This window comes from Patella vulgata, chromosome 3 (assembly GCF_932274485.2).
Source record: "Patella vulgata chromosome 3, xgPatVulg1.2, whole genome shotgun sequence".
Taxonomy (NCBI): Eukaryota; Metazoa; Mollusca; class Gastropoda; family Patellidae; genus Patella; species Patella vulgata.
This window is the reverse complement of record NC_065881.2, coordinates 67,211,435-67,237,113: the sequence shown is the minus strand read 5'-3', so window position 1 is coordinate 67,237,113 and position 25,679 is coordinate 67,211,435. Positions and strand designations below refer to the sequence as shown.

The window sequence follows — 25,679 nt, the reverse complement described above, 5'->3', positions numbered from 1 at the left end:
ATTTAGTTGATAATTCACTAGCACTAACAAACTGGCATGGTTTATCACCACACAAAGTCCAAGCTAGGTTGCTTGGTAGGCCAAGCTGGAAAATCCCAAAGAACTTTCTTGGCCAAAACCCGAATCGAACACAGAACCACCTGGTAAGTGAGACAATGTCATACTCACTGGATTGAGAGCCACACAATGTATTATTATTACAACACAACTGTAGTATAAGTCATGATATTTATTTAGCACCACATATATACAAGTGAACAATCTAATTTTACATAGAAAATACAATGACTAATTATTTAATCTACAAAAAAACAAATAGGGTCTGTATGATGCACTGTGCTAGGTGTACTGTATACTATTGATTTGCGCAAATTTCTGACTAAAAATTATTCCTTGAACACACTGAAGTAGCAAATTGCCTCCGGTGATTAGACTTCATTTCCTTTTTACTGACAAAATGAAGACAGCCTAAACCAACCAAGAATCGAACACAGTCCAGTACAAGATGTTTCTCTTCTGACTATACATTCAACACAAACAATGGAGGATTGAAAGTTTTAATTTGAAACTATTTTCCAAATATTTCTATGTTCTTGTTCTGATGCACAAGAATACCAACACTCTCGTGAACCAGGCATAAATAATAGGTTATATCCTGGGAACTGTGTGCTTGTAAATTTATTTATTGCAAAATTACAGTTTCTACAATATTGTTTTTTGTCATTAAGGGATTAAATCCTACTCTTAGTCTTACATAATTAATTCAGATTTCTGACATAGAACATGGTTTTGTAATGAGGGAATACAGTAATCCTTCATTATATTTTAGTACAGGATAAAAATAATAAAAATAGTAAAAGTTCTATGAATGAAAATATTTCATAGTTAGGAACATAACATAAAAATGGGTTTAAAAAATCATAAATATATTTTGTGAGAAATCATCACAATTGTCAATTCTGATTTGAGCTTTTATTCCAATCACAAGCTATAATATAAGCTTTCACTTTTATAAACCCTTACATTTATTGACAAATGAAATTAATTATTATATCGATCAAAATGTTTTAGTGATGTACAGTAGCCTTAAAATGAAATGCAGATAACTGCTTGTGTAAAACACCTTCCTGCCCACCTGCCTTCTAGATCATTTAAATACTGAATGATCAATTAACTAGCCCTAACCCCAGAGTATCATTGGTTCACAGCTTGGAAAGCTTTTTACACCAACCTAGAGATGATCAATCGTTCATAATCTGCATACAGACTGTATTAAAAATTATAGAAAATATCTCAACAACCAAAAGATAATGATGTTTTTCTTTTAAAGATATGCATCAAAAGAGTAACAATTAAAAAAAAAAAGGCATAAAAATTAAAGCTGTTTGAAAAAATAAATAAAAATGACACAATCAACATTATTAGAGACATGTATCCACAATAAAAATATTAATAATACATAAAATACAATTAAAGCTATTGGGTGTGAAAGACAATCATAGGTTTGATAATATTGTTATCATTCTATACAGCCCTTTAAATAATGTCACTAAAATATTTGATAACATAAAACATTACTACTGGTCAAAAATCCAAAAAATGCTATCAATTAAAAACTTTCTGTTTGAGTAAGCAAATATTGGTAGATAGATTATTTCGAAATCATTTAGGTTAAAATTTTGTGTTAGTTGATTAATATTAATGTTTTACATATCCTGCTTAAAGGTTTATGCTTATGCGCATCAGAGGAAAACTTTGGTTGCCAGGCAACAAAATATATGACTATCAGCAGCTAAGTCGACTCGTACAAATTTTTGAAAGATGCTAACAAAGCAAGGGTCACAATTATGCAAAAATAGTTTTTAAATGCTTTATTTTCAGTACTAATCCCTATTTCCCAGGCAGTTCATATAGGCTGTTGCATCATGTGGATATAATAAAAGTGAATTGCACAAATATTAGTAATAATAGTTTTAAGTTTGTCTATTTTATATTTCACTAGTTGGCTTCACACAATTGAACATTTTTAGTACAGTTCCTTTTAAGAATTTGTTTTACACTGTTCATGCAAATTAAAAATTAAAAGCAATATATTATAGTGTAATAACGCTTACATTATAATTTGTTATTGTAAAAGTCATCTTTACAATTGTCAATTACCCCAAAAAAGTACATGAAATTGCATTTCTAAAGTTACTGAAAGTCAGTGGCGGACTGGCCAGGTTGTCAGCTTGCCCAATGGCAAGTGGGCCCCCTTAGATATTAGACAATATATTTAAAATATAAATTATCAAAAAATATATAAATATTAGAAAAAAAATTATTAGCATGAAAATTCTAGTTATATCTTTTTGTTTCCACTTACATATTTTAATCTATTCATTTTAAAAATTAAATGATAGAATTGTCTCCTGGCAACCAGTATTTTCAGACCCAGTCCGCCACTGGTGAAAGTAATAATTATAATTATATCAAATACATGACACTCATAACACTTATTTGAAGCAATAGAATAATACTAAAACTTAAAACAATACAAAGTGGCAATAAGGTTACAGATAAACAAGGGTAACACACACTTAATATCAAATTGTTCATGTCTTTTCATGAAAAGAGCATTAAGTAATTTGATTTTTGTAAGTCTTATTCCATACAATCTGATTTAAATACAGATCTATATTTCGTTTCTTTTTTTTATACTTTCGATGGCCTACACTACATGAAGATCTGACAAGTTATAGCGATAGGTCACGTCAGGGGTCAAAAGACCGACTTATGACCCTTTTGACGTCAGAAATTTGATTAACCAATCAGCATTGATGCTACTATTGGATTACCCACAGTTCCCTGAAAAATATGCCTAAGGCTCGCCATAACAGACCGTTTCATTGACTTATCCCTGACACCATTCAGAACACGAGTTAAATAACAACTCTTCCAGATCCAAGTGTAGTAAAGACAAGTAAAACGAAATTTTGAACTATAAAAACGAAACAAAATAGGATCTGTGTTTTAACCAGATTGTATTCCATAAAATCATGAAGGAATGAATGGTTATTACTAGGACTACTAATAAACAAGGATTGCCAGATAGGGTAATACATTATGTCCACTGTGTCATTATTTTAGCATCTGCTTATTCCACACCTTCAAATTATTACATTGTGCACAAGGTTATTTGAGCTTATTCTCTATAAACAATCAGTTGAGTTTTAAAAAAGACTTAAAAAACACTCATGTTGATTATGCACCAGATCTTGTTACAGGGACAATAACCATGTACTATTTAATCAACAATCAAAAGTCAGAAGCAATAGTGCTAATAACTGATCTAATTGAAATTGAAAATGCTTAAAATATATTCATCTTTATTTCTGCAGTAAGTAGTTCTGAAATTTTTGTATTTTTACCCCTGAAACCAGTCTCTGAAATCTAGCTAGTACTCAACCTTTGTAAGGCATGGTATTAATAGTTACAACTTGCCTTCTGGAATAGGTTTTTCAAAAAGCACAAAATAAATCAAGAGCAAGTATTGTATGGATGGACCAAGGACAATCTAAAGCCACATATAATGTGGGCATATAAAATCGAGTATTCAGCACTGTACAGAAAATTGGTTTTGGTAAGCAAAGATATATTAGGATATCAATTTATTTTTGACCAAAATATTATTTAAGAAAGTATTAGTAAAATAACCGATATACATTTAGCTTTAAAAAAAAAAAAAAGAAGTAATTATCAGTGCTTGCCATTGTTAATCATTTGATTATCATTTTTAATATACATGTATACTTAAATGGGTTGTCAAAGGAATATATCATTAATTTAAATTACATCTAATTTAATAAACAATCTGCTATGTAAAACAGTAAACAAAGTTTATACATTTAAATAACTTTCTCCCCACAGGCTAAACTATTTTATAAATGTAAATTAGTTTACTGTCAAGAGAAAGGTGTTTGGAATAACCTGCCTTAAACATTAATGCTCTATAAAAGATAATATAATGCATAATGAAAATAATTGTGCAAACCATATACATGTATACTGGATCTTAATATATTTTCTGTAAGACAATGTGCCAGTAGTGAGAGACAGCTGAGTAATTTATAAAATGATTTATTTCCCTCATTTATGTTATTTTAAAGCATAATATATTCAGTAAAAATATTTCAGTACAATACATCAAGTAAATTTAAATTGGACGAAAGTGAGCATTATCAACAGTTGTTATTGAATAGAGTAACAATAATATGAGCATTTATAGTTAGCCCTGATACCGTAATTATGTATTAAAGATGAATAAACCTGATATATAAATCAATGTACAGTAAAACAAGAAATAAATGATTAATGCTAGAAAAAAAAAAATGCATTAATTTGTTGCAGGTTGCATTCATTTCAATAATTGTTTAAACATACATTATGCTAGATCTAAATCTGACTATTCCAGGTCTTTCTTTAGGCCTTAAAAGTTATATAAACAATTAATTAGACATTTATTAACATGACAAGACCATAATCAACTCTCAATGCCATCTGATGGGTCTGATTTTTAACAGATATTAACTTGATGTGCGGTTCAATGGCTATTGATGATTAACCGTAAAAATAGATAATCGAAACTTTGTTTATTATCGTAACAATGGTAACAATGACAACTGAGGCCACAGTGTATTTGAAATGAGGATTTCTCGACACAGAGTGAAGTAATTTGACTGAAATTTTCAGCATATGCCCTTTACATTATCTATTTTTTTCAACTATTATAGCGAGAACTGTCAGGTCTTTGTCTAATCTTCCATAATGCTGCTTTAAGTATGATATAAATATATACAACACACTTAAAAAAACAATGAATTAAAACAAAAAACAATGATTCATTAAATGGTTAAATTTTGCCAGAAGCCATTTGGGTGACAAGCTTCATTAAAAAAGAAAGTAAGATACAGCAGGTCGCTTAACTTTTATCAATCTGATTAAAAGTAGATGTCAGTATCTTTTTCAGTTGTTCGCAATATGACCCTTGGTGAAAGCGGACATTAATCCACAAAAACAAAACAAAATTTTCCATTTTGTTTCTGATGTTGTACTTACTACTTCATTGACATCTGACATATTTTCTTTGAAGCTGTTGTACAGAATACATGAACTTATTGACCAATCACATTATCTATAATGGTATACATAGAAGGTGTTTTATGGTAAATTCCAAGTTATAATATTCTGTTGAGTGGATATAAATAGACTTCTCACTGGCAGAAGATGGTTGTGATAGAAAGACAACAGAATTTGATTGTGATTTCATTAATTTCTTGTTTTGTAGAAAAACATTTCTGCTATTAAAAATACATTAATTTCACCAAAAAACCCAATTTTTCTTCTTTTGTTTGGTGGTTTGTCTCTCTGCTACAAATCTATCCCGCATCTGAAAAAATGGGACATACCTTAAGTCAGAATTGTGTACAATGCAGGAGTCAAAATTCTTTATAGGACTGTATTATATAACTTAAAGTCTGTGTTGTGGACACCCGAACAGTCTGCTAATGTCCGATGCTTTCCCTTGGAAGCTTGGAGTCTTGTCTTCCAAGAAACACTACATGTGTACAAACTACATGATTTTCAAATTAAACCGATATGAAATGTTTGACTTAAATTTTGTAAAGAAAAAAATGGGGGAGATGTCAAATGGTACATGCTAGATGTGCTACTGCTATGTCTGGGTAAGATAATAATAATAATAATTCAGGTTTGACAAGTGTAAATAGGCTTTTGGGGGAATGCATTGTTTATGTCACAAGCTGTCATATTGCAACTCTCCACATAAAATGTGACAAAAGATTTTAAATTAACAATGTATAAAATACAACATGCATCCATGACCACATCCAAAAAGGTTTTTATTTGAGAGCACTTGTTTTAAGTTTATTTATAGTGTACACCTTACTCATCTCTGATTACTATCTGACTTGTGTTTTAATGGGCATGTGTATCCACCTGTAGTGATGATAGTGACAAATTGGGGACAGCTCCTTTTTAAGGCATTAGATAAAATATACTTAGAAGGAACAGACGAAAATGCATATATGTACACAAACACTTTATTTAAAACTTGTATGAAAAATTATTTGAAAATCTTATCATAAACAAGCCAACAGTAAGGCCGATGTCCCAAGCCACAATCCCAAAATAAATAAATGACACATATTAATAATTAACTGCACATTTATCCTTTTGAAAAGTATTGAGCAATCAATCTGATTATCTATACTTAGTCTAAACAGAAAATGTTCATGATCGAACTCAGTCAAGGTTTTGAAGTACCTGGTAGCGAAACTCTACACTAAGTTTCATCACTCTCCATAATAATAATAATAATTAATTTATATAGCACTCAGCAAGCTGCGCATTACACAAGTACAACTAGTATAAGATTACAACAATCACAACACACTAATCAATAAAAAAGACATAAAGAAAAAACAGAGAACATTATTTAGTACATTTGGTAAAAGTAAGACACAAACATGGTTAGAACCGTATTCATTTAGTTGTAGATTTAATTGGTTTTGAGATACTTTTTAAAACCTGTAATAGAATTTGTGCTTTTGGTTTCGTTTGATATTGAATTCCATAACTTTGGAGCACCGACTGCAAAAGATCCATCACCCGAGTTGTTTTTTGAAAAAGGCTTAATTAAGAGGTTGTCTGATTTTGATCAAAGTTATCTTGTCCCAAGAAATTGCTGAGCTCAGCTCTGCTTAGCTTTATCGGAAAGTGTTAATCATTGAAATCAGTCAAGATATTCACCTAATGAATATTTACACTAAGTTTAAACATTCTACCTTAGTTGTTATGTTCCAAAGTCTTAACCCGTCAAATTGCTTATCACTACGTGGCCTAAGCAGAAAATCAAACTTAGTCAAGGTAATGATATAATGAATCTATACTCACCCAATTAGAACCAAAGTTATCATGTTCCAAAGTCTCAACCAATCAAATTGCTTAGCTCTGATTAGCCTTAGTGGAAAATGCACTTGATCAAACACTGTCAAGGCATTCACCTAATAGACACCTATGCCAAGTTTGAACATTCTACCTCAATTAGAAAGAGAATTATTGTATTCCAAAGTCTCCACCAATCAGATTGAAGTCTCTAATTAGCCTTAGCAGAAACTGCTCATCATTGAACCTAATCAAGGTATTGATGTAATGAAACTATACACAAAGTTTCACCACTTCCACTCAAAATTAGAATAAAAGTTATCAAACTCCAAAGTCTGGACCAATCAAATTTCTTATTGCTCTGCTTTCCCTGAGCAGAAAATGCTCATTATCAAACTATACAAGTTTCACCACTCTCACTTAATTATAACCAAAATTATTGTGTCCCAAAGCATCTCTGTTCAGCCTACACAGAAAATTCTCATCTTTCAACTCCATCAAGGCATTCACCTAAAATATGTCAACACCAAGTTTGAACATTCTAGCTTAATTAGAAGGAGAGTTACTGTGTCCCAAAAAATGTGACTGACAGATAGACAGACCCATTTTAATAGACCTCTGCTTTCTTCAAAAGGTGGGGGACAACAAAGAATATGTCATGGGAAGACAGATTTAGTTATAGGAACAGGAATGTTAACCCTTTGAAAATTAAGCCCTTGACATCATATAATATATAATAGCCCTTAGTTACCCCTAAATAAGATTCAGCTGTTACATGTGATAGCTGATAATTCTCACACAATTATTTCAACAAGAATAATAACTGACCCCTAGGATGTTCCAAGGGTTAATGTTACAAACCAAAATAAAATAAATCAGAATAAATGTGAGTTTAAAAGAAAAATGTAAATTAGTAAAAGGCTAAATGTAAAAACTACAATGAAAGTGAGACATATTTAGTTAATTTATTTTAAAAGATTACATTTACACAATATTCAATACCGTACATTGATGTCTTTAATCTTCATTTCTTTAAAAGATATATTCCTTTTTATGTCGGTCGTTATTGTGTAACAAATGATAGAATAATTAAATTTGCAGGAAATTTAATTTCATTGTTTGTTCTGTTACAGAATATGATAAAACTATGATGTACTAGTTTCTGTCCTAATAGTTTTATCTGTTCTTATCTTAACACTTTTAGTCTGTAAATTTGTTTTTTCTATTCAGCAAAAATATTTTTGGTGGTAAATTAAACAAGTCTACATGACCTAATAAGCAGAAGAAATATATCTTTAAAAACATACCAAATAAAGTTTTACAAACAACTAACAAAAATGCAAATGATATAAGTCACTCATGCATCAGAGTATCAAGCAAAATTTGATTCATATAAAGTATAGCATACAAATGTGTAAATGACAATGCCCAGAAGTGTTAACTATGTTCAGTATTATGTGAATATGTCTTTTTTCTAATTTTTCTAAACCCAAAGGCAGGTGGTATCAGTTGTTACAGAAATATTAAGCTTACACTTTTAAAATTGGTTCTAGCTAAATAATGACTCACTGAATTTCATCTTACTTGAAAACATCACCATGACTGACTAATATCTTGGAAATATCAGTATGATTGACTAATAATACAAATAAATACAGTAATTGTGAAATTTGTAATATACAGGAAAAAATGGTTAATTATTACAAACTATAAAATATTGTTGAAATCTCTGAGACTACACCAAGTTTAATTATAAAATAGATGCAAGTATGAAAGTATTTGAACTCAATTGGCTAGTTACTCAGACATGATCTAAATCATTTAAAAATTTTCAAAAAATATTATCAATTCCATCCGAACCACCCTTTTTTCAAACATATTCTGTATTCCTTACACCCATTTTACATAACAGTATTTTAAATCTATACTAATATTTGTGACTGTCGTTTATTTGTCTATCTGTTCAGGGTTGGCGGCTACACTAGGGCTGTCCCAAGGGGTATAGGAGTAGCCCAGACCGGGAAGTAACATAGGCTTGGTGGCAATGGATTACCACTTTTGGTTTGAGGTATGACTCCCTGGCTTAGGGCCCCGGGCAAAGCCGGGTATCCTTCTAGTAGTATATATTTGTAAAAGAATAAACAAAACACTGTATTAAAATCTTTGTCATGGAATTTTATCATTTTTTAAGATCTGTCTGTTTTAACAACCAAAATGGCATGGTGCTTATCAAAGAGACATTCCAAAATAAATGGCAAATGTAGTATTTAAGATCATTTACTATCGAAAGTGTATGTATGCACAATCAAAAGGCTGCAGAAAGTGTGATACTACATTCATATGAAATAGCTTCAATATTTTATTGAAAACTTTGTATACAACCTAATACCAAATGTATTTGCTCAATTAAATGCAATTGTCATAGAATTAAAAATTTTATTGGAGAGGATTCTATATTTTATGTTATTAACAAGTTGACTGCAAAGCATGAAATTATCCACTGTAAAACAAGTTATTAATGTTTTTAATGTGTTCTATATGCCTACTGTAGTCGCATTTAAAATAAAGTATAAAGTAATTACCAATACCTTAAAACAGGTAGTATTATATATCCACACAATAATCAGAAGTAAATAAGTAGATGAAAGGCTATCAATGTTGATTATAGCATGATAATGATGTCAATATCTTGTAAAGGGTATTTTACTGATATGTTAAAAATATCCACTTAATTTAATAGATTAATGGTAAGAATCAAACAGTGGGTCACATTAATTTCAATTGTTCTATGTCAACACCCTTCAGGTTACATTAATATCTTGTCTTACAGTAGATCATCAAATATCAACCACTTAAACAATAACATCTACCTAACAAAAATACTTTGATTAATAATTATAGAAAAATATACAGAAATAAGTGGTTTTGAATTATACATACAGATATATCAAAAACTTCGAACAAAATACATACAATGTAGTACATAATTTGAATATAGCATCGGCCAATAACAAACTGAAAGCTGCTTAGGAATTTTTCTTTTCTTAACACTATAATTCGGGGGTTTAAAAGACAGTGTTTAGCAAGATCCCCAAAAGTTTAGTTATTAATGGTTACTGTGAAGTTAATATGTAATTTAATAAATATGTAATTTAATATTTAATCTAAAACAAATATTGAAAGTTTTTTCTTAAAATTAATCACTCAGATTTAAATCATGATATTTAACAGCCTGTGAAACCCAATTTACACCTTGTTTGTTTCTGCTTAATCTTTCTGAATTTACCTAACTTTCGATTTTTAATAACAGGTTGGTACATAAACAGATTACTTAATGCAATCTGAATCCTAGTATTCAGCATTTAAAGCATGAAAAATAGAGAAGCCAATATGACTTTAATACATGATTGAAACATAGTATAACCACCTACACCCATATGTACTAACTTTAACTACGAGTATTTTTCAGGTTTGACTTTTGAAGAAAACAGAATTATTACTGGTGAATATATAGAACACAAAACCTTTGATATGCAATGGATAATATAAAAAAAATGTGATGAAATAAAAAGCATTATATAATAACGTTGTTAAACAACTTCTAAAACAAATACGATAAACATAATGTTTATAACGAACGAACGTATGATTCACAGAACACGAATATAGGGAAAAAAAAAATCATGCTTTGTTTTAACATCTGTTAATACAATATGTAAATTGTTATTGGAACAGATGCACAATCAAACACAAGTTAATACAACGTGCAGAAGAGATGTCACATGCTGCATGCTGTACAAAGTCTACTCATACCCAAACTTTCTTCTGACCACAACCTTCCTCATAGCTTGTACTACTTGGATGTTGCATTGACTGAAACAAATAAGGAGAAATTTTTATCACTAGTTTAACAGAGTAATATTATATTTTGATATTCTATATAATATAAGCATGAAATTCAAGAAAGTATAAATACCAACAAAATTGTTGTGCCTTTACTCATAGTATTCAGTTAATATCAGACATAAAAAACGTCAACATAAAGATTAAAATAGCAAGGGATAATAAGATAGAAATTAAATGAATTACTTACCTTTCTTTCCTCACATTTTCTCATCTTTAATAAATTTTTTATTGCATCTATCCAGCTTTGTACTTCTTGCGGAGTGTCACACTATAAATAATTACCATAAATAATGTCCATTACAGTGATTGGAGCAAAAAAAACCCCCCAAAAACAAACATTGTAAATTATTTTTAGGTTTTTATTATCTCGATTCTAATTATTGAAATGACAGGTCAAAAATATATGTTTTTTGTTTGTTTACCAATCTATTATGACTAAAATCTTGCTTATGATTTGGTTTGTAATAAAGCCTTACCTGTATATAAAATATTCTTCTGGAAGTTATAAGTTCAAATAAATTATCTCTGCTTGTAGAATGGGATCTGTAATAGAGAAACAGGCATTATTTGATCTAGTTTAAAGGCCTACTGCAGTCTATGGTAAGAAATAAGGCAGCATAGATCCAGAAACTGTGCTCTACTATCTTAAAGGCCAATGTTGAACAAGCGTCATGTGATATCTGTGCTGTTGTCACACATGTGGACATTGGGAATTGCAGCCTGTACTTGTGGTTGTTGGTTTTGCAAAATATGTCAACTTTGACTTAAACAGTTTGTCCCAAATAACTGACATCTCAATACTGCTTATGCAATAATAAAAACTCAATAACATATGCTTCATAAATTGGTACTAGATATGAATTTTAAGCACCAAACAAGACCGTTACATCACACTATTATAATGACGTAATTACGTCACACTATTGTTTCTTTTTGAAACATGTCAGCAATAAAATAATCATCTAGAATTGACGCATTCACTTTATTTTACTTATATTATCTACTTCTAATGGAATCTTCTGACTACTTCTACATATATATATATATATATATATATATATATATATATATATATATATATATCACTTACCCAGAATTGTCATGTTCTCTTGCTTCTAAAATACATGATGTAGGAATTGTTCGAATTGGCGTTTTATCCTGTTAGAATTAAAGTAGAAATTTATATACAATAATTAGAACTATAAGTGGTACAGCTAGCAATCTGGTAGGAAATATACACCTTTTTGTTCAGTTTTCATACATAATTGTTACTCTAAATCAAAATATTCTTGCAGGAAAAAAACTTGTATTTTAATCTTTTGTTAAGTATAACATGGATCATATAAATATAAATCTTACATGTTCTGTACGAAAATATGACAACCCTTCTTCATGAAGTATAAAAAATCGTCTTTTCCAACTTCTTCTCTGTAATGAAAAAGAAACAAGTTGAGTTAAATATTCATGTACAGCAATGATTTTCACTACATGTAATGCTATTGTTACATACAATCAGATTTTTTAAAATCAAAATTGATTCACTAGAACTTTTCAGAATCAGATTGCAGCAGGCTAAATAAACATGTGCAGATGGCATTGATGTTTGTCTACAAGTTATATCTTCTACCCCCTCAACCAATACTTACCACAGCTCCTTGTTTTACACAATAACCACATTTTAAACCAATAAAACTGTGCTTAGTAGAATCTTCCCTGATAACCTCACAATTAAATGTAATACTGTTTTCTTTGGTACTTGAGCCCGAATGTTTACTCATAGAGCTGGAAGGGGAGATTTTACCAGAAGACAAAGTTTCTTCATCATTACTAGAATCTGATTCATACTCTACTGGCTGCAAGATATAAAATATAATTTTTATTTCACAATATTAAAGTTCAAAACTATTTGGAAAGCTAAGCTAGTCTGGTGGAAACACTATTAGTCTGCATTCCTAGTCAATGTTTCAGAATTTGACATCAACACAAAATGAATCAAAATACAATTTAAAGGAAATGAAATGAAATGGGGTTTAAAGTCCTACTGTTCTGGTCCTATGCTGGGCTAATGAAGACGGGCATACGCCATACAGTGTGCTATGAGGGAAATTTTGCCCGGGCAGCGGCACTATGGCCTACTCTTATATCGAATTCCAACTGCCAAGGGATCTTTTTACGTGCATTCCAATGTATACACGGGACCTCGGTTTTTCATGTCATCCGAAGGACTAGACAGCTGTCCTTGTCAGGCCCTCCGTCCTGCATCACTGACAAGGGGGAACCACGCCGGAAAATCTGGATGAACTTTCTCTGCCAATGCAGGGATCGAACACCCGACCTCCAGGCTAGCGAGCCAGCGTCTTACCCACTTAGCCACGTGATCCCCTACAATTTAAAGGAGATAACCTTTTTTTGATTTAGGTCAGTAATTAAGTTAATTTAATGTTGATTCTTACTTTCACTAATTTAAATGATGTGTATAAATTTCAGACAGATCGGATTGTAACTTTTGTCACTCAAGCGTTTGCAAGGTTCAACAAGTAAAACAAGGGTCATAACTCTTGAAGTAATTAACAGAGATTGCTGAAAGTCAATAGGCTTCTTTGTTTCACTAATTCAGATGATGTATACAATTTCATACAGATTGGATGATAACTTTTGTGGTTTGAGCGTTCAAAAGGTTCAACAAAGTGAAACAAATGCCATATCTCTAGAAATAATTAACGGAAATTGCTGAAATTCAATAAAATGCTTCGTTTCGCTAATTTAAATGATGCATATAGGTTTCGTACAGATCAGCTGATAACTTTTGTCGTTCACAAGGAGCACCAAAGTAAAACAAGGGTCATAACTCCAGAAGAAATAATGGAAAATATTGAAATTAAAAAGGCTTCTTCATCTTACTAATGTAAACAGCATCTGATGATAAATGTAGTCTGTAGAGTGTTCACAGAAATTATGGATGACGGACGGATGGAGGGAGGTGCGGACCTATGGACGGACTGACAGACCGACCAACGAAAATATATGATCACATTTCCATGTTGGCATATAAAAACTATATACCTGTAAGTCAGAGTGCAGTCAAAATTCTACAAATGTATTCATAAATATTTACAATTCTAAATTCTTACTGGAAAAGAAATATATATATATACATTTACCCGTACCTGTTCTTGAACTGGTAATTTACACACAACACCACCAGCTATTTCTGTTGTATAACTAGTCTGACTTAAATCACCAGCACACCATTCCATAGCACCATCTTGTAATGCTGATTTAGGAACCTAATAAGAAAACACACGTTAGCATACATAACAATCATAATACATGGAATATTAACAGTGAGAGGACCTGGAGAAAACCTATGAGTTTAGGCAGTTGGACTCACAATCACATTGGTGACACTACGGGACAAGGTTTTAGAAACTTGGCTATATGGGATCTATTAAATTATAAGAAATCTGAGAAAGTGGCGTTAGTCAATACAGAATTTAAGAGATGATGTGTTTGGCTTGATTTTTCACATGATTTCAACGTCATATATATGTAAAGAAATAATAAAATAAAACATTATGGCATTACAAATAAATTTTAAAACTTATTCTGGCATATGAAACTCATGAAAAACATCTATTACAGAGAAGAAATAATGCCATTGTTAGTTTTGTTATTGTCATATCACAACCTTGATTATGACAATAAGTCACTTTTAAGCCATTTGCGTGGGGTAATTTAGAAGTGTAACTTACAGTAATTTTGCAGGCATTATTCAAAGCTTCTATCCATTCAAATAAATCTTTTTCATCTTCAGCCTCTAAATAATATCTTCTACCTTCATAATTAATAACTATAAAATAACCATAACAATATATTATAATTCGGTCTGTAATCTGTAATAAATAACATTAACTCTTAATCTTATAAAAATACAGATTTAATTTTAATACTCTAAGTTGTTTTTGAAGTTCCACTAACTTGTTCGTGAAAATGGGGTTGGTTTTATTTACTAAATACTGGCACAAGATTCATGGCAAATCAATTGACTGTCTGTTTTATAAAATTTGGAGAAAATCATGGAAGATCAGATTATGAGATCCTCTTATTCTAAAACCACTATACACGGAAGCGAAAAAGAAAACTTTGACAATTTCAATGCAACATAAATGTAATAATCTTTGAATAAATGTCCATACCAAAACAGAAGGGAATTTTTGGTCTCAACTTCCGTGCATCACTGACCTGAAATACCAGTCATAAAACACAATGATATCTCACAAACAACAACTATAAAGTAATACAGAATGGTTATAAATCAAATAACCAACATATGCATAAAATAAACAATCTACAAAATTACAAATAAGCTGACCAATTCTGGTTAGTAATAATAATTTGACTATAGTCATGACAAATTCAAAACAAATCCAGTTTAAATTTGCTTTACTTGTACTGTACCTCACAAATGAATATTTTTTAAATATTTTATGAATTGTTAATTGTTCTTGTTAAAGGTATTTAATTTAAAGTTTAAATCTGCAAACAAATAGAACCTGAGAGAATGAAACCTACCATAGCTACATACTGTAAATATATTTCTCCTTTTGGATTCTGCCATGCTGGTGGTAAGTTCTGAAAGAATAGCATTTTAATAATCAATACAGTCCTAATTTGAAACGCCAATCATGACATCAAACTGATTTATAAAAGTTGTACAATAAATACTTTAACTTTTACAGTTTCATCTTGCTTGATATGAATAGAATAATAACTGATGATTATTTCAATTATGACCTTATATTGTCAACACAAAGAAATCTTCTTTGGTGGAAATCAGTTACACTGATGATGTTCTGAGAATTTAGTTTAAGTGTTAAAAATAACAAAATTTGATATACTGCGCAGTGTTATGTATATGTTAACATACCAATAAACATATAGTTCATAATAATAAACAAGCCAAATCCCAAAATAATTAGATGACATATATTAATTAATCAAACATTTATTTTTTTCAAAAGTATCAAGCAATCAAACTGATTATCAACTATACACTAAGTTTCATCACTCTCTATCAGATAGAATCAAAGTTATTTTGTCCTAAAGCATCAACTAATGCTTAGCTTTAGCTCGAAATGTTAATCATTGAACTCAGTCAAGACATTCACCTAATGAACATCTACATCAAGTTTAAACACTCTACCTCAATTAAAAGCAGAGTTGTTATGTTCCAAAGTCTTGACCAATCAAATTGCTTATCGCTCCTTAGCCTAAGCAAAAAATTCTCATCATCGAACTTTGATAAAACTATACACCAATTGTCCTCACTCTCACTTAAATAGAACTAAAGTCGTGTCCCAAAGCATCAACCAATCAAATTGCTTATCTCTGCTTACCCTAAGCAGACAATTCTCATCTTCGAACTCCATCAAGGCATTCATCTAATAAACACCTACACCAAGTGTGAACATTCTTGCTCAATTAGAATGAGAGTTATTGTGTTCTAAAGTCTCGACCAATCAAATTGCTTATCGCTCTGCTTACCCAGAGCAGAAAATGCTCATTATCGAACTTAGTCAAGGTATTGATGTAATAAAACTATACACCAAATTTCATCACTCTCACTTAATTAGAACTAAAGTTATCCTGTCCCAAAGCATCAACCAAATTGCTTATCTGTGCTTACCCTACGAAGAAAATGCTCATCTTTGAACACCATCAAGGCACTGACCTAATCAACAACTACACCAAGTTTGAACATTCTACCTCAAGATGAAGGAGAGTTATGGAGTTCCAAAGTATCTTCCAATCAAATTGCTTATGGCTCTGCTTATCCTGAGCTGAAAATGCTCATTATCGAACTTAGTCAAGGTATTGATGTAATGAAACTACAATTTTGATCACTCTCACTTAATTAGAATTAAAGTTATCGTGTCCCAAAGCATCAACCAATCAAATTGCTTATCTCTGTTTACCTTAAGCAGAAAATGCTCATCTTTGAACACCATCAAGGCATTGACCTAATAAACACCTACACCAAGTTTGAACATTGTAGCTCAATTAGAAGGAGAGTTATTGTGTCCCAAAAAGTGTGACAGACAGATAGACAGACGGATGGACAGACAGACAGACAAACCAATTTTAATAGTCCCCTGCTTTTTTCGAAAGGCGGCGGACAATAATGAAATTATGAATATGTAGAGCACAATTCTTTCCAGTAAACTGTTCAAGAGCTCTTAAAAGTGTTCAATGTTTCGGACCCCTAGATGTCTAGAGAAAGTCTGTTCCATAAAACTACACATCTCAGAATAGCAGGATGGACTTATGTCAGTTATACCCCAAAAATTACGGTAATTTTGGAGGAATATTACTGGTGTGACTTTGAAACAGGTACGGATCGGTAGTAATCGGCATGCTTTCATTCCATTGTATTACAACAACACCTAATTTTGTAGGAATATTACTGACATAAATTTGAATACAGTACGGGAATTAAATAAGGAAAGTAACGATGTGCACTTATTTTTATTACATACAAATTTGGATATTTTGTTGACACACGATTTTTCATTGTGATCGGAATCTGCCTGTTTAAATAACGATAAGGGTTATGCCCCTTTATTTTTGGTAAAAATGTCTGACAAGAAAAATTTTCAAAGAAAAGGAGATAAAATGAGAACAGATCTTGAAGGCAAACTGGGCCAAGATTGCGGATTGTCTTGAAAACAAAAGTTAATAATTTGAAATTGATTTGAGCACATATTGAAAGGCAATGTAAGCTCTGAAGAATTAGAGTAAAATGTTCAACGATATTTGTGGGAGTGATAAGTCTGGCGGCAGTGTTCTGTACACGTTGTAGGTGATCAAGTTCTTGGAGATTTACGTAAAGGAGAATATTACAGTAGTCCAATCTAGATATCACAAATGCCAAATTCAAACTATTCTTGGAGCCTGTATCAATATATTTTCTAATTTGGCAGATATTCTTATTTTAAAGTAAGCAGTTCTGCAAACATTACTCACATGTGTTTCTAAATTAAATACAACACCAAGATTTTTTCGCGTTTGTATTAGGATTGATTTTTGAGTCATGGACAGTTAGTTGAAGCTGTTCTTATTTTTCACATGTTGATTTTGGACATATTTTTAGAAATTCAGTCTTATCTACATGCATATTATTCTTTTCAATGAAAACTAAGCAAAAATCATAACAAAATACTTACAATTGGGTTATCCATGTAATAGAACAGTCTGCCATTGGCATGATCTAAGATAAAATATCTCCGAATAAAACTGCCACTGCTTTCTATTTCTTCAAAATTTAAAAACCCACATACACGTCCTAATTTATCTTCATATGGCATTCTGGTTACATGATTGTGGGACCTTTGATGATTACAACTTCTATATGTATTTCAACTCCAAAACAAAAACACTGAAGAAATGAAAAAAATAAAATAAGCTTATGCATTATTGAATAATACTAAGGCATATTAATTATTTTGAATTAAATTCACTGACATTTTATCGTTTCATTAGAATCCAATTTTTCAGTGGAAATTTTTCAAGTGATGTTTTTGATTGAACATGAAATTGAGAAATCAAATCCAATTTTGGGTTGTAAAAATTACAAAAATTAAAATCTGATAAACGTGTATGTGTAATATCTTGTATATTCCTATTTCCATAGATAAATAAATACAACAATAAATTTATTAGGATTCTAAATCAAACTTGTCAAAGTACATAATCCTTAAGTTAATACCATAAGCCTATTTTTAACTTTGAACAGATCACTGAAGCAGATGTCTAAAGTTTATATTAAATAAAACCCAACACTTGGTTCTGGCAAAAATAACTAGTTCCTTCTTGCCAGGCGTATTGTATTTTACACCAAAAAGCATTTGAAACAGTTTTGGCAAGAATCCAACTTCAAAATAGAGAACTATAATATGCTTTTACACATGAAACATGTACCATAATATAGTGGTAGGCCTTTAACCTGCACCTATGTACAATATATTCTACAATTTCTTTGGGGGTTCGATGGCCAAATGGTTAGTGCATGCACATTGTATCATAACGTCTGTCATTGAGTCAAATGGCATGGTTTCGATTCCCTGATTTCACATGACAAGGAGTAGGGTCGCGTCTCCAACCTTGTTTGTTTTCTCCAGGTCCTCCAGTTTCCTCCCACTACTAAAGACCCCTGTGCGTAAGCAAAGTATTGAAATAAAATTGAACCATATGTTAGAGTGGACATTAAATCCCATCTCTCTCCTTTAACTGTGACTTAACACAAATGCAGATTATTAAAACACTTATTTTATAAAAAGTACCAATACATGTACATGTACAAAAAATACTGGTATATGTTTCATTTATATTTTTTTCTCCGTAGTTATTTTTCCTAACCCACTGAATTTGCTGACTGGCTATGTATTTGTATAGTTAACACAGACTTTCCTAGGACGTTTTGTTGGTCCAGGGATCATTGGCACCTAACTATACATATGTTATGATTAGAAATGGTTCCACAACTGATGTCTTCCGTCTTACTCCAGCCACATTAGTGGATCGTTCTAAGCAGTTCCTTTGAGCAAGTTTTTTAATCCAAATAAACCGACCTCAAACTGTACTGCATACAGCTTAACATATAATAAACCAATTCCCATTGAAATAAAGGTGAAGCATTACCGCACAATCATATGATTTGAAGAAACCAAACTGCTGTATCACCAATAATGCAATTTCAATGTTTGTAGTAAGCCTACTTCTTAGTACTAATAGTATTAGCATAGGCTTGCAGACGCAGTCATAATTATCATTTCATGTTATATCTCATTATATCTTCATTTTATCATCTTAATGTTATATCTCAATATATTTTCATTTTACCATCTCAATGATGATGTACCGTATCTATATTTTCATTTTATCATCTCAATGATATATATCACTTTATATTTTCATTTTACCATCTCGATGATATAGCGTATTATATTTTCATTTCTCAATGATATTTCTCAATGATTTATCTGATTATATTTTCATTTTATCATCTCAATGATATATTGCATTATATTATTTTCATTTTATCATCTCAGTAAATATGTAACGTTCGAATATGAATATTCATTATATATACTCTCATATCGCAATGTATTATTCCATGTCAAATCTATTTTTGTATGCATGTATTTTGATGTATGTGTATGTTTTGTATACTGTCCTTAGTGAAAGTAATATGCATATAAATATAAGTTGAAAGTTAATTAGGCCTATAATAGGCCCTACTGTATTTACTTTAGCTTATTTTTAATTTTAGACTGGGAGACGAGTAGATCTGTTATTTATTCTCCTAGTTGAATAATACAAAAATTACATACATGTGCATACGCCGAAACCTAAAATTAAGGTCGTTTGGCAGGTTGTGCTTGACTGGTAGTGTCTGCTTCGCTCATTATTATAAACACAAGGAAGTAGCCTACATTAACTACATAAAAATAATCCTATTTTTCAGAAGCCATGTTGTTTTCTCGAATCACCAGACGCCTGGTTTGGGTGATCGGGTAAGATGATATTTCGTGACTTAGTGGGATGTTTCGGCAGAAAAACATAAAGCAAGGAGACGATTATGTTTTCTCAAGATATCTTAATTAACTAGAATCTCCAGTGATCTACCAGTTTTCAATCTTCTAAATTCCTACCCCCTTGTAAAGTGATAATGTTTTAGCCTGGTTCAGGGACAGTGGCGCCGCCAGGGGGGGGGGGGGCAAGGGGGGGGGGGGGATTTACCCCCCCCATTAATCTGGTCTGCCCTCTGTTTGCCCCCCCCCCCCCCAATAATTTTAGAAAATAAAAAAAAGTATTTGTGATACGTTTCGGTAATCAATACCTTCTACGGCGAATAAATCCCACATCCCCACTCAGTCATAAACTTGCATGTTGTAGAGCATTTCCGACAGTCTAATTTTCAAAATTTTCTTCGCGAGGTCCCCAATGGACTCGCTACTTTGGCGCTCACAAGGGGAATTCGTTGAGGTTCGCAAGTCCGTTCGTTTGACATTCTGTTCTCTAGTCGGATAAACTAGTGATCAGGCGACGGATGGTATCTGGTCAGATCTATTTTAACTATTTATCTCGACGATCGGTGCCGGACAGAATACTGTAAGACAGCAATTCCGGCAGTCTATTTTTCAAAATTTTCTGGGAGAGGACTCCCTACTTTGACGCTCTTGAGTGGGCTTCGTCGTGATTCGCAAGTCCGTTCGTTTGACACTTTACCTCATCGATCAGTGCCTGAAATACTGCCAGGCTGCATTTCCGGCAACCTGTTTTTCAAAATTTTCTGGGGGAGGCCCCCTACCATTAGTTGAAGCTCGTGCCTTTGCCCCCTTAACCTTGGACTTTGCCCCAGCTTTGCCCCTCCAATCACCGACGGCTGGCGCCGCCGCTCGTCAGGGATATTTCAGGGGGAGTTATTAAATGAAGAGTTAAAAATTAAAAGCATGAATATTTGATGTATTTTTATTTGTTATATTATATGGAGCAAGTTATAGGTACCATTAAATTCTGATTTCATTGGAGTAAATTTTAAATTTGTCAAATAATTTCAGGTTATTTTTCAAACTGAAGCACAAATCAATGTCGGAATTAATTAATTTGACACAGTATGTGTCCTTTTAATTGAGGAAGCCACAATTATTGCCCAATAATTAATTAACACGCCCCCATAAGAACTAGAGTGGTTGAAACAATTGTAAAACTACAATGGCTAACAAATGAAATATTAAAATTAATGAAACAGAATTTAAAAGATGTCGCAATAATTTATAAGTCATGATTAGAAAAGTCAAATTGAAATATCTTCAAAATCTCGCTGGTGATGGTAAAGTTAGGTTGCCAGGCAACGAAACATACGCCCACAGCAGCTATATCGTCCGAGCAGTCAACTAAAGAGTTGTCGCATATTTTTACTTTTTTCAGTAATGAAACATTTATAATACATTAAAATCTGATTAAGAGTAACAACTCATTAAGTAATTATCAGAATATAAACCATTAGAATTTTTTTGGTTTTTATAAAGTTCTGCCCCATGCTAACATTTAGTATAGGAAACTTTTAACATCATGGATTTAGCTGTTCAAGTCATAAAGTTTCAATATACTTGTTCGTCTCAAGACCTTAAACACTGTATCAGACGTTCAAGGTTCAAGTGTCTAGAATCTAGACATTTAGATTAGATTGAATGAAGACTGAGGTCAACCAGTGTACTTTGGCGTGCACGTAAATATCCCTTGAAGAACAAAAGTTTTCATGTATAGCATACTGCATGGTCTATCCCACCTACATAAACCTGATTGGTGCAGAAAAGTAAGATGTTAAACCTCATTTCATTCAGTTTAATTGAATTTTGTTAACTGTATCTTGTTTATTTCTGTAATAAAATTATTTATCAGCCTGGTTGAGATTCTTATTGATTGTTCAGTCAGCTGCACGCACTGATTGATAGAATGGTTTGTTTTTAGGTACATGTATGTCAACTGTGGATGTATCAAAATATACTGAGCGCCATGGAGAACACATCACTTTTTTTCCCAAATATTTTATTACTAGGTGGTTTTGTATGTATAATATTATGCAATACTATGAACTATTGTTTCACACAATGCTACCAAACGCAAAAAATATCAGCAGGTGTGCACAAAAAAGAATTGCACGAGATGCACATGAAAAACCCAATATTCACGTGCAGCATTGTGTGTGAGCCCTTTAAAAGCATGTTTTCAAATTAATGTGCAGTACATGAAATGTGAAACGTCATACTGTCGTGTGAAAGAATCGAGCTAGAGATACCGAGACTTACTGAAAATCAACGGACTGAAGCCATGGGAATGTCCCGGGCTGGCATGTCTACACATGCTATTGCCAGACACTTCAATTGTCATCAGTCCACTATTGTAAGGTTGGTGGAACGTGTTCGAGTTACTGGATCAACACGTGACCGCCAACGTCCTGGTCCACAACGCGTTACAACCCAGACTCAAGACCGCTACATCCGGGTCACTCATCTGCGTGACCGATTCCGCCCAGCGACTCAAACAGGTGCAGCAGTCGTCGGAAGACAAGGACCAGTAAGTGCCAACACCGTAAGACGTCGTCTAGTCATCTAAGAGAAGTAGGACTCCGTGCACGACGACCTTATGTTGGAGCTATCCTCTGGGATCATCACCGTCAGCGGCATTTGATATGGGCTCAAGGACACCAGACATGGAGAAGAGTAGACTGAAGCCATGGGAATGTCCCGTGCTGGCATGTCTACACATGCTATTGCCAGACACTTCAATTGTCATCAGTCCACTATTGTAAGGTTGGTGGAACGTGTTCGAGTTACTGGATCAACACGTGACCGTCAACGTCCTGGTCCACAACGCGTTACAACCCAGGCTCAAGACCGCTACATCCAGGTCACTCATCTGCGTGACCGATTCCGCCCAGTGACTCGAACAGGTGCAGCAGTCGTCGGAAGACAAGGACCAGTAAGTGCCAACACCGTCAGACGTCGTCTAAGAGAAGTAGGACTCCGTGCAAGACGACCTAATGTTGGAGCTATCCTCTGGGATCATCACCGTCAGTGGCATTTGATATGGGCTCAAGGACACCAGACATGGAGAAGAGTAGACTGGCAAAGTGTGCTCTTCAGTGATGAGAGTCGCTTTCATCTTTATCACGCTGATGGCCGTCAACGTGTGTGGAGACGTCTTGGGGAACGTCTTGCAGACTGCTGCGTCTTCGAAACGAATCGATGGGGTGGGGGAAGTGTAATGGTGTGGGGAGGCTTCACATTTCATCACCGGACCGCCCTACACATTTGCAGGGGTCGCGTTAATGCTGTAGCCTACCGTGATGATGTCTTGCAACCAATTGTTGTTCCTATGTTTCGAGCGCACCCACAACTTCAGCACTTCAAATAGGATAATGCACGTCCGCATACCGCCCGTTTTAGTATGGACTACCTGGCTGCTAACAACATCAATGTCTTGGACTGGCCAGCCATGTCTCCGAACATGTCTGGGATGAGATTGGACGCCGTCTGTATCGGAGACCACAGATGCACACCATTGCTGCTTTAGAAGCTGCTCTTGTCCAAGAACGGAACAATTTGCCCCTGGCCTTCTTTCAAACATTGGTTAATTCCATGCGACGTCGCTGCACAGTGTGCGTAAGAGCCCATGGAGGACACACACGCTACTGACATCTGTGTCGTACTTTTGGTTTTGACCCCACTGACTTTGTACCGTTGATTACAGATTAAACATCCATAAGTGTACAAATGTGTTGTTATTGATGTGTTCCCATTTGAATATTGTTCACAATAAGAAGCAAAATAAATAAGATATGTTTACAGGATCATTTTGTTATACGAAACTTTAAGTGATCCGTTTTCCATGGCGCTCAGTATATATTATTGACAGTTATCTCTGACAAGAATGGAACAAGGATTAATGTCTCTTCAAGACTATACTTCAGTCACTTTGAGACTAACACATGGAGATTTTAATTAAGATTATGTATGCAATGGGAACCAATAGAATTTTGCCATAGCACAATTTCTGACGGTTCTTCAAATACCCAACAACAATCACATCTCCAATTAATCTGATCTATATATACACCTATACATACAAAGACCGACACACCTTATTCAATCTTAAATTATCTTTTTTAATATTAATGTCTTTTTATTAATATTTTTTTGAATACTTAAATATACATCATACAAGAGCTAAATCTGCCTATTGCAGGACTTTCTTTAGGCCTGAAATGTTATATAAACTATTAGTTAGACATTTATTAACATGACAAGACAATAATCAACTCTCGATGCCATCAGATATCTCTGATATTAAGTAGATTAGATCGGTCCAGCCATATTTTAATTTAATTTCAAAATGGAGAGAGCGAGGGCCTGCGAGGCTAAGCTTCGAACAACCAGTACAGTGGTTGCAATAAACGCACACATCTTGTCAAACCTTCAAAGGCTAATATCTTTGTTCCCAACAGAGTAATTTAAATGAAATTTTCAATTCATTTTGCATTATCTATTTTGGAAATATTATAGCAAGAATGGCTAGCTCTTTATCTAAATCTTACATAATGTATCTGTAATAATTAATCACATTATTGGCCTATAGAGAGGAAAGGAATGGGATTTAACATCAACACAATACCAGTTCAGTACTTTAATTTAGTTTCAGACCAGTGCAGTAGTATTAATTTAAGACGATTATAAATTGATGTATCATGTTGATAACAATGTGTTTCTAATACTGATATGTTTGGTTCCTGGCCAGTTGAAAGTTGTTCCAATCAGTTTGTAACTTTTAAATAACAAATAATAACATCCCTTAATACATCACATTCACATCACAAATCATTATTAATCAAAGGTATCTTCTTCTGAATTAAAGTTTATGAGTTGAGGATCAATCTGTAGATGCTGTATTACTTCTGCCATTGTTGGTTGAGGAGCTGGTAACATTGATTGGAAATCTTGTAAGGCATCTTGAGAAACTTGTCGCCATTTTGTTATGAGTTTAGTTAGATGTGTCAAATCATTCTGAAAAATATAAATACAAATCATGAAATTATATATTGTTTTGTAAACTATAATAAAATCATAATCTGCCCAACTGCTCAATTAAACATGGAACAAACAGTACATAAATACAGAACAGACAATCCAAAATGTCAAAGTTAATCTGGCTGTTAGGTATTTGAGCCCCATCGACAAGTCATCTCACAGTTGTAGTACATACCCAAA

The 25,679-nt window shown here is 32.8% G+C and overlaps 3 protein-coding genes across 9 annotated transcripts in view; 1 reads left to right on the top strand and 2 right to left on the bottom strand.

The window, feature by feature from the left end:
- Positions 1-211: 211 nt before the first annotated feature.
- Positions 212-21,275, bottom strand: LOC126815737 (pleckstrin homology domain-containing family A member 1). 3 transcript variants are annotated; one of them, XM_050541637.2, is made up of 13 exons: positions 21,139-21,275; positions 18,075-18,286; positions 15,424-15,483; positions 15,048-15,093; positions 14,604-14,701; positions 14,019-14,138; positions 12,498-12,704; positions 12,211-12,279; positions 11,942-12,009; positions 11,328-11,394; positions 11,039-11,119; positions 10,759-10,818; positions 212-5,428 (listed from the first exon to the last, which is right to left on the bottom strand). In XM_050541637.2, exons 2-13 carry the CDS (start codon positions 18,213-18,215, stop codon positions 5,360-5,362), a joined length of 1,086 nt encoding a protein of 361 aa, XP_050397594.1. In that variant the 5' UTR covers positions 18,216-18,286; positions 21,139-21,275; the 3' UTR covers positions 212-5,359. The 3 variants fall into 3 exon arrangements, with proteins under 3 accessions (XP_050397594.1, XP_050397593.1, XP_050397595.1); XM_050541636.2 differs by lacking the exon at positions 21,139-21,275 and adding an exon at positions 20,241-20,416; XM_050541638.2 differs by lacking the exons at positions 212-5,428; positions 21,139-21,275 and adding an exon at positions 20,241-20,415 and having other exon boundaries at positions 7,886-10,818.
- The window catches only part of LOC126815733 (condensin complex subunit 2), a 20,067-nt gene continuing 14,872 nt past the window's right edge, over positions 20,485-25,679 (top strand). For both annotated transcript variants that reach the window (XM_050541633.2, XM_050541631.2), the window contains exons 1-2: positions 20,485-20,567; positions 22,180-22,228. The gene's annotated coding sequence lies outside the window, so the exon portion shown is untranslated. The remainder of the gene's footprint in view (positions 20,568-22,179; positions 22,229-25,679) is intronic.
- The window catches only part of LOC126815741 (swi5-dependent recombination DNA repair protein 1 homolog), a 2,938-nt gene continuing 2,342 nt past the window's right edge, over positions 25,084-25,679 (bottom strand). For all 4 annotated transcript variants that reach the window (XM_050541652.2, XM_050541647.2, XM_050541648.2 and 1 more), the window contains exon 3: positions 25,084-25,475. In XM_050541652.2, coding sequence (XP_050397609.1) covers positions 25,296-25,475 — 180 coding nt within the window. In that variant the 3' untranslated portion in view covers positions 25,084-25,295. The remainder of the gene's footprint in view (positions 25,476-25,679) is intronic.

Coding starts and splice junctions, on each gene's coding strand:
- LOC126815737 (XM_050541637.2), bottom strand. CDS start 18,215: ATGCCATATGAAGATAAATTAGGACGTGTATGTGGGTTTTTAAATTTT. Junction 11,120..11,327: donor GAAGAATATTTTATATACAG/GTAAGGCTTTAT, acceptor AATTATTTATAG/TGTGACACTCCGCAAGAAGT. Junction 5,429..10,758: donor GTGGTCAGAAGAAAGTTTGG/GTATGAGTAGAC, acceptor CCATTTTTTCAG/ATGCGGGATAGATTTGTAGC.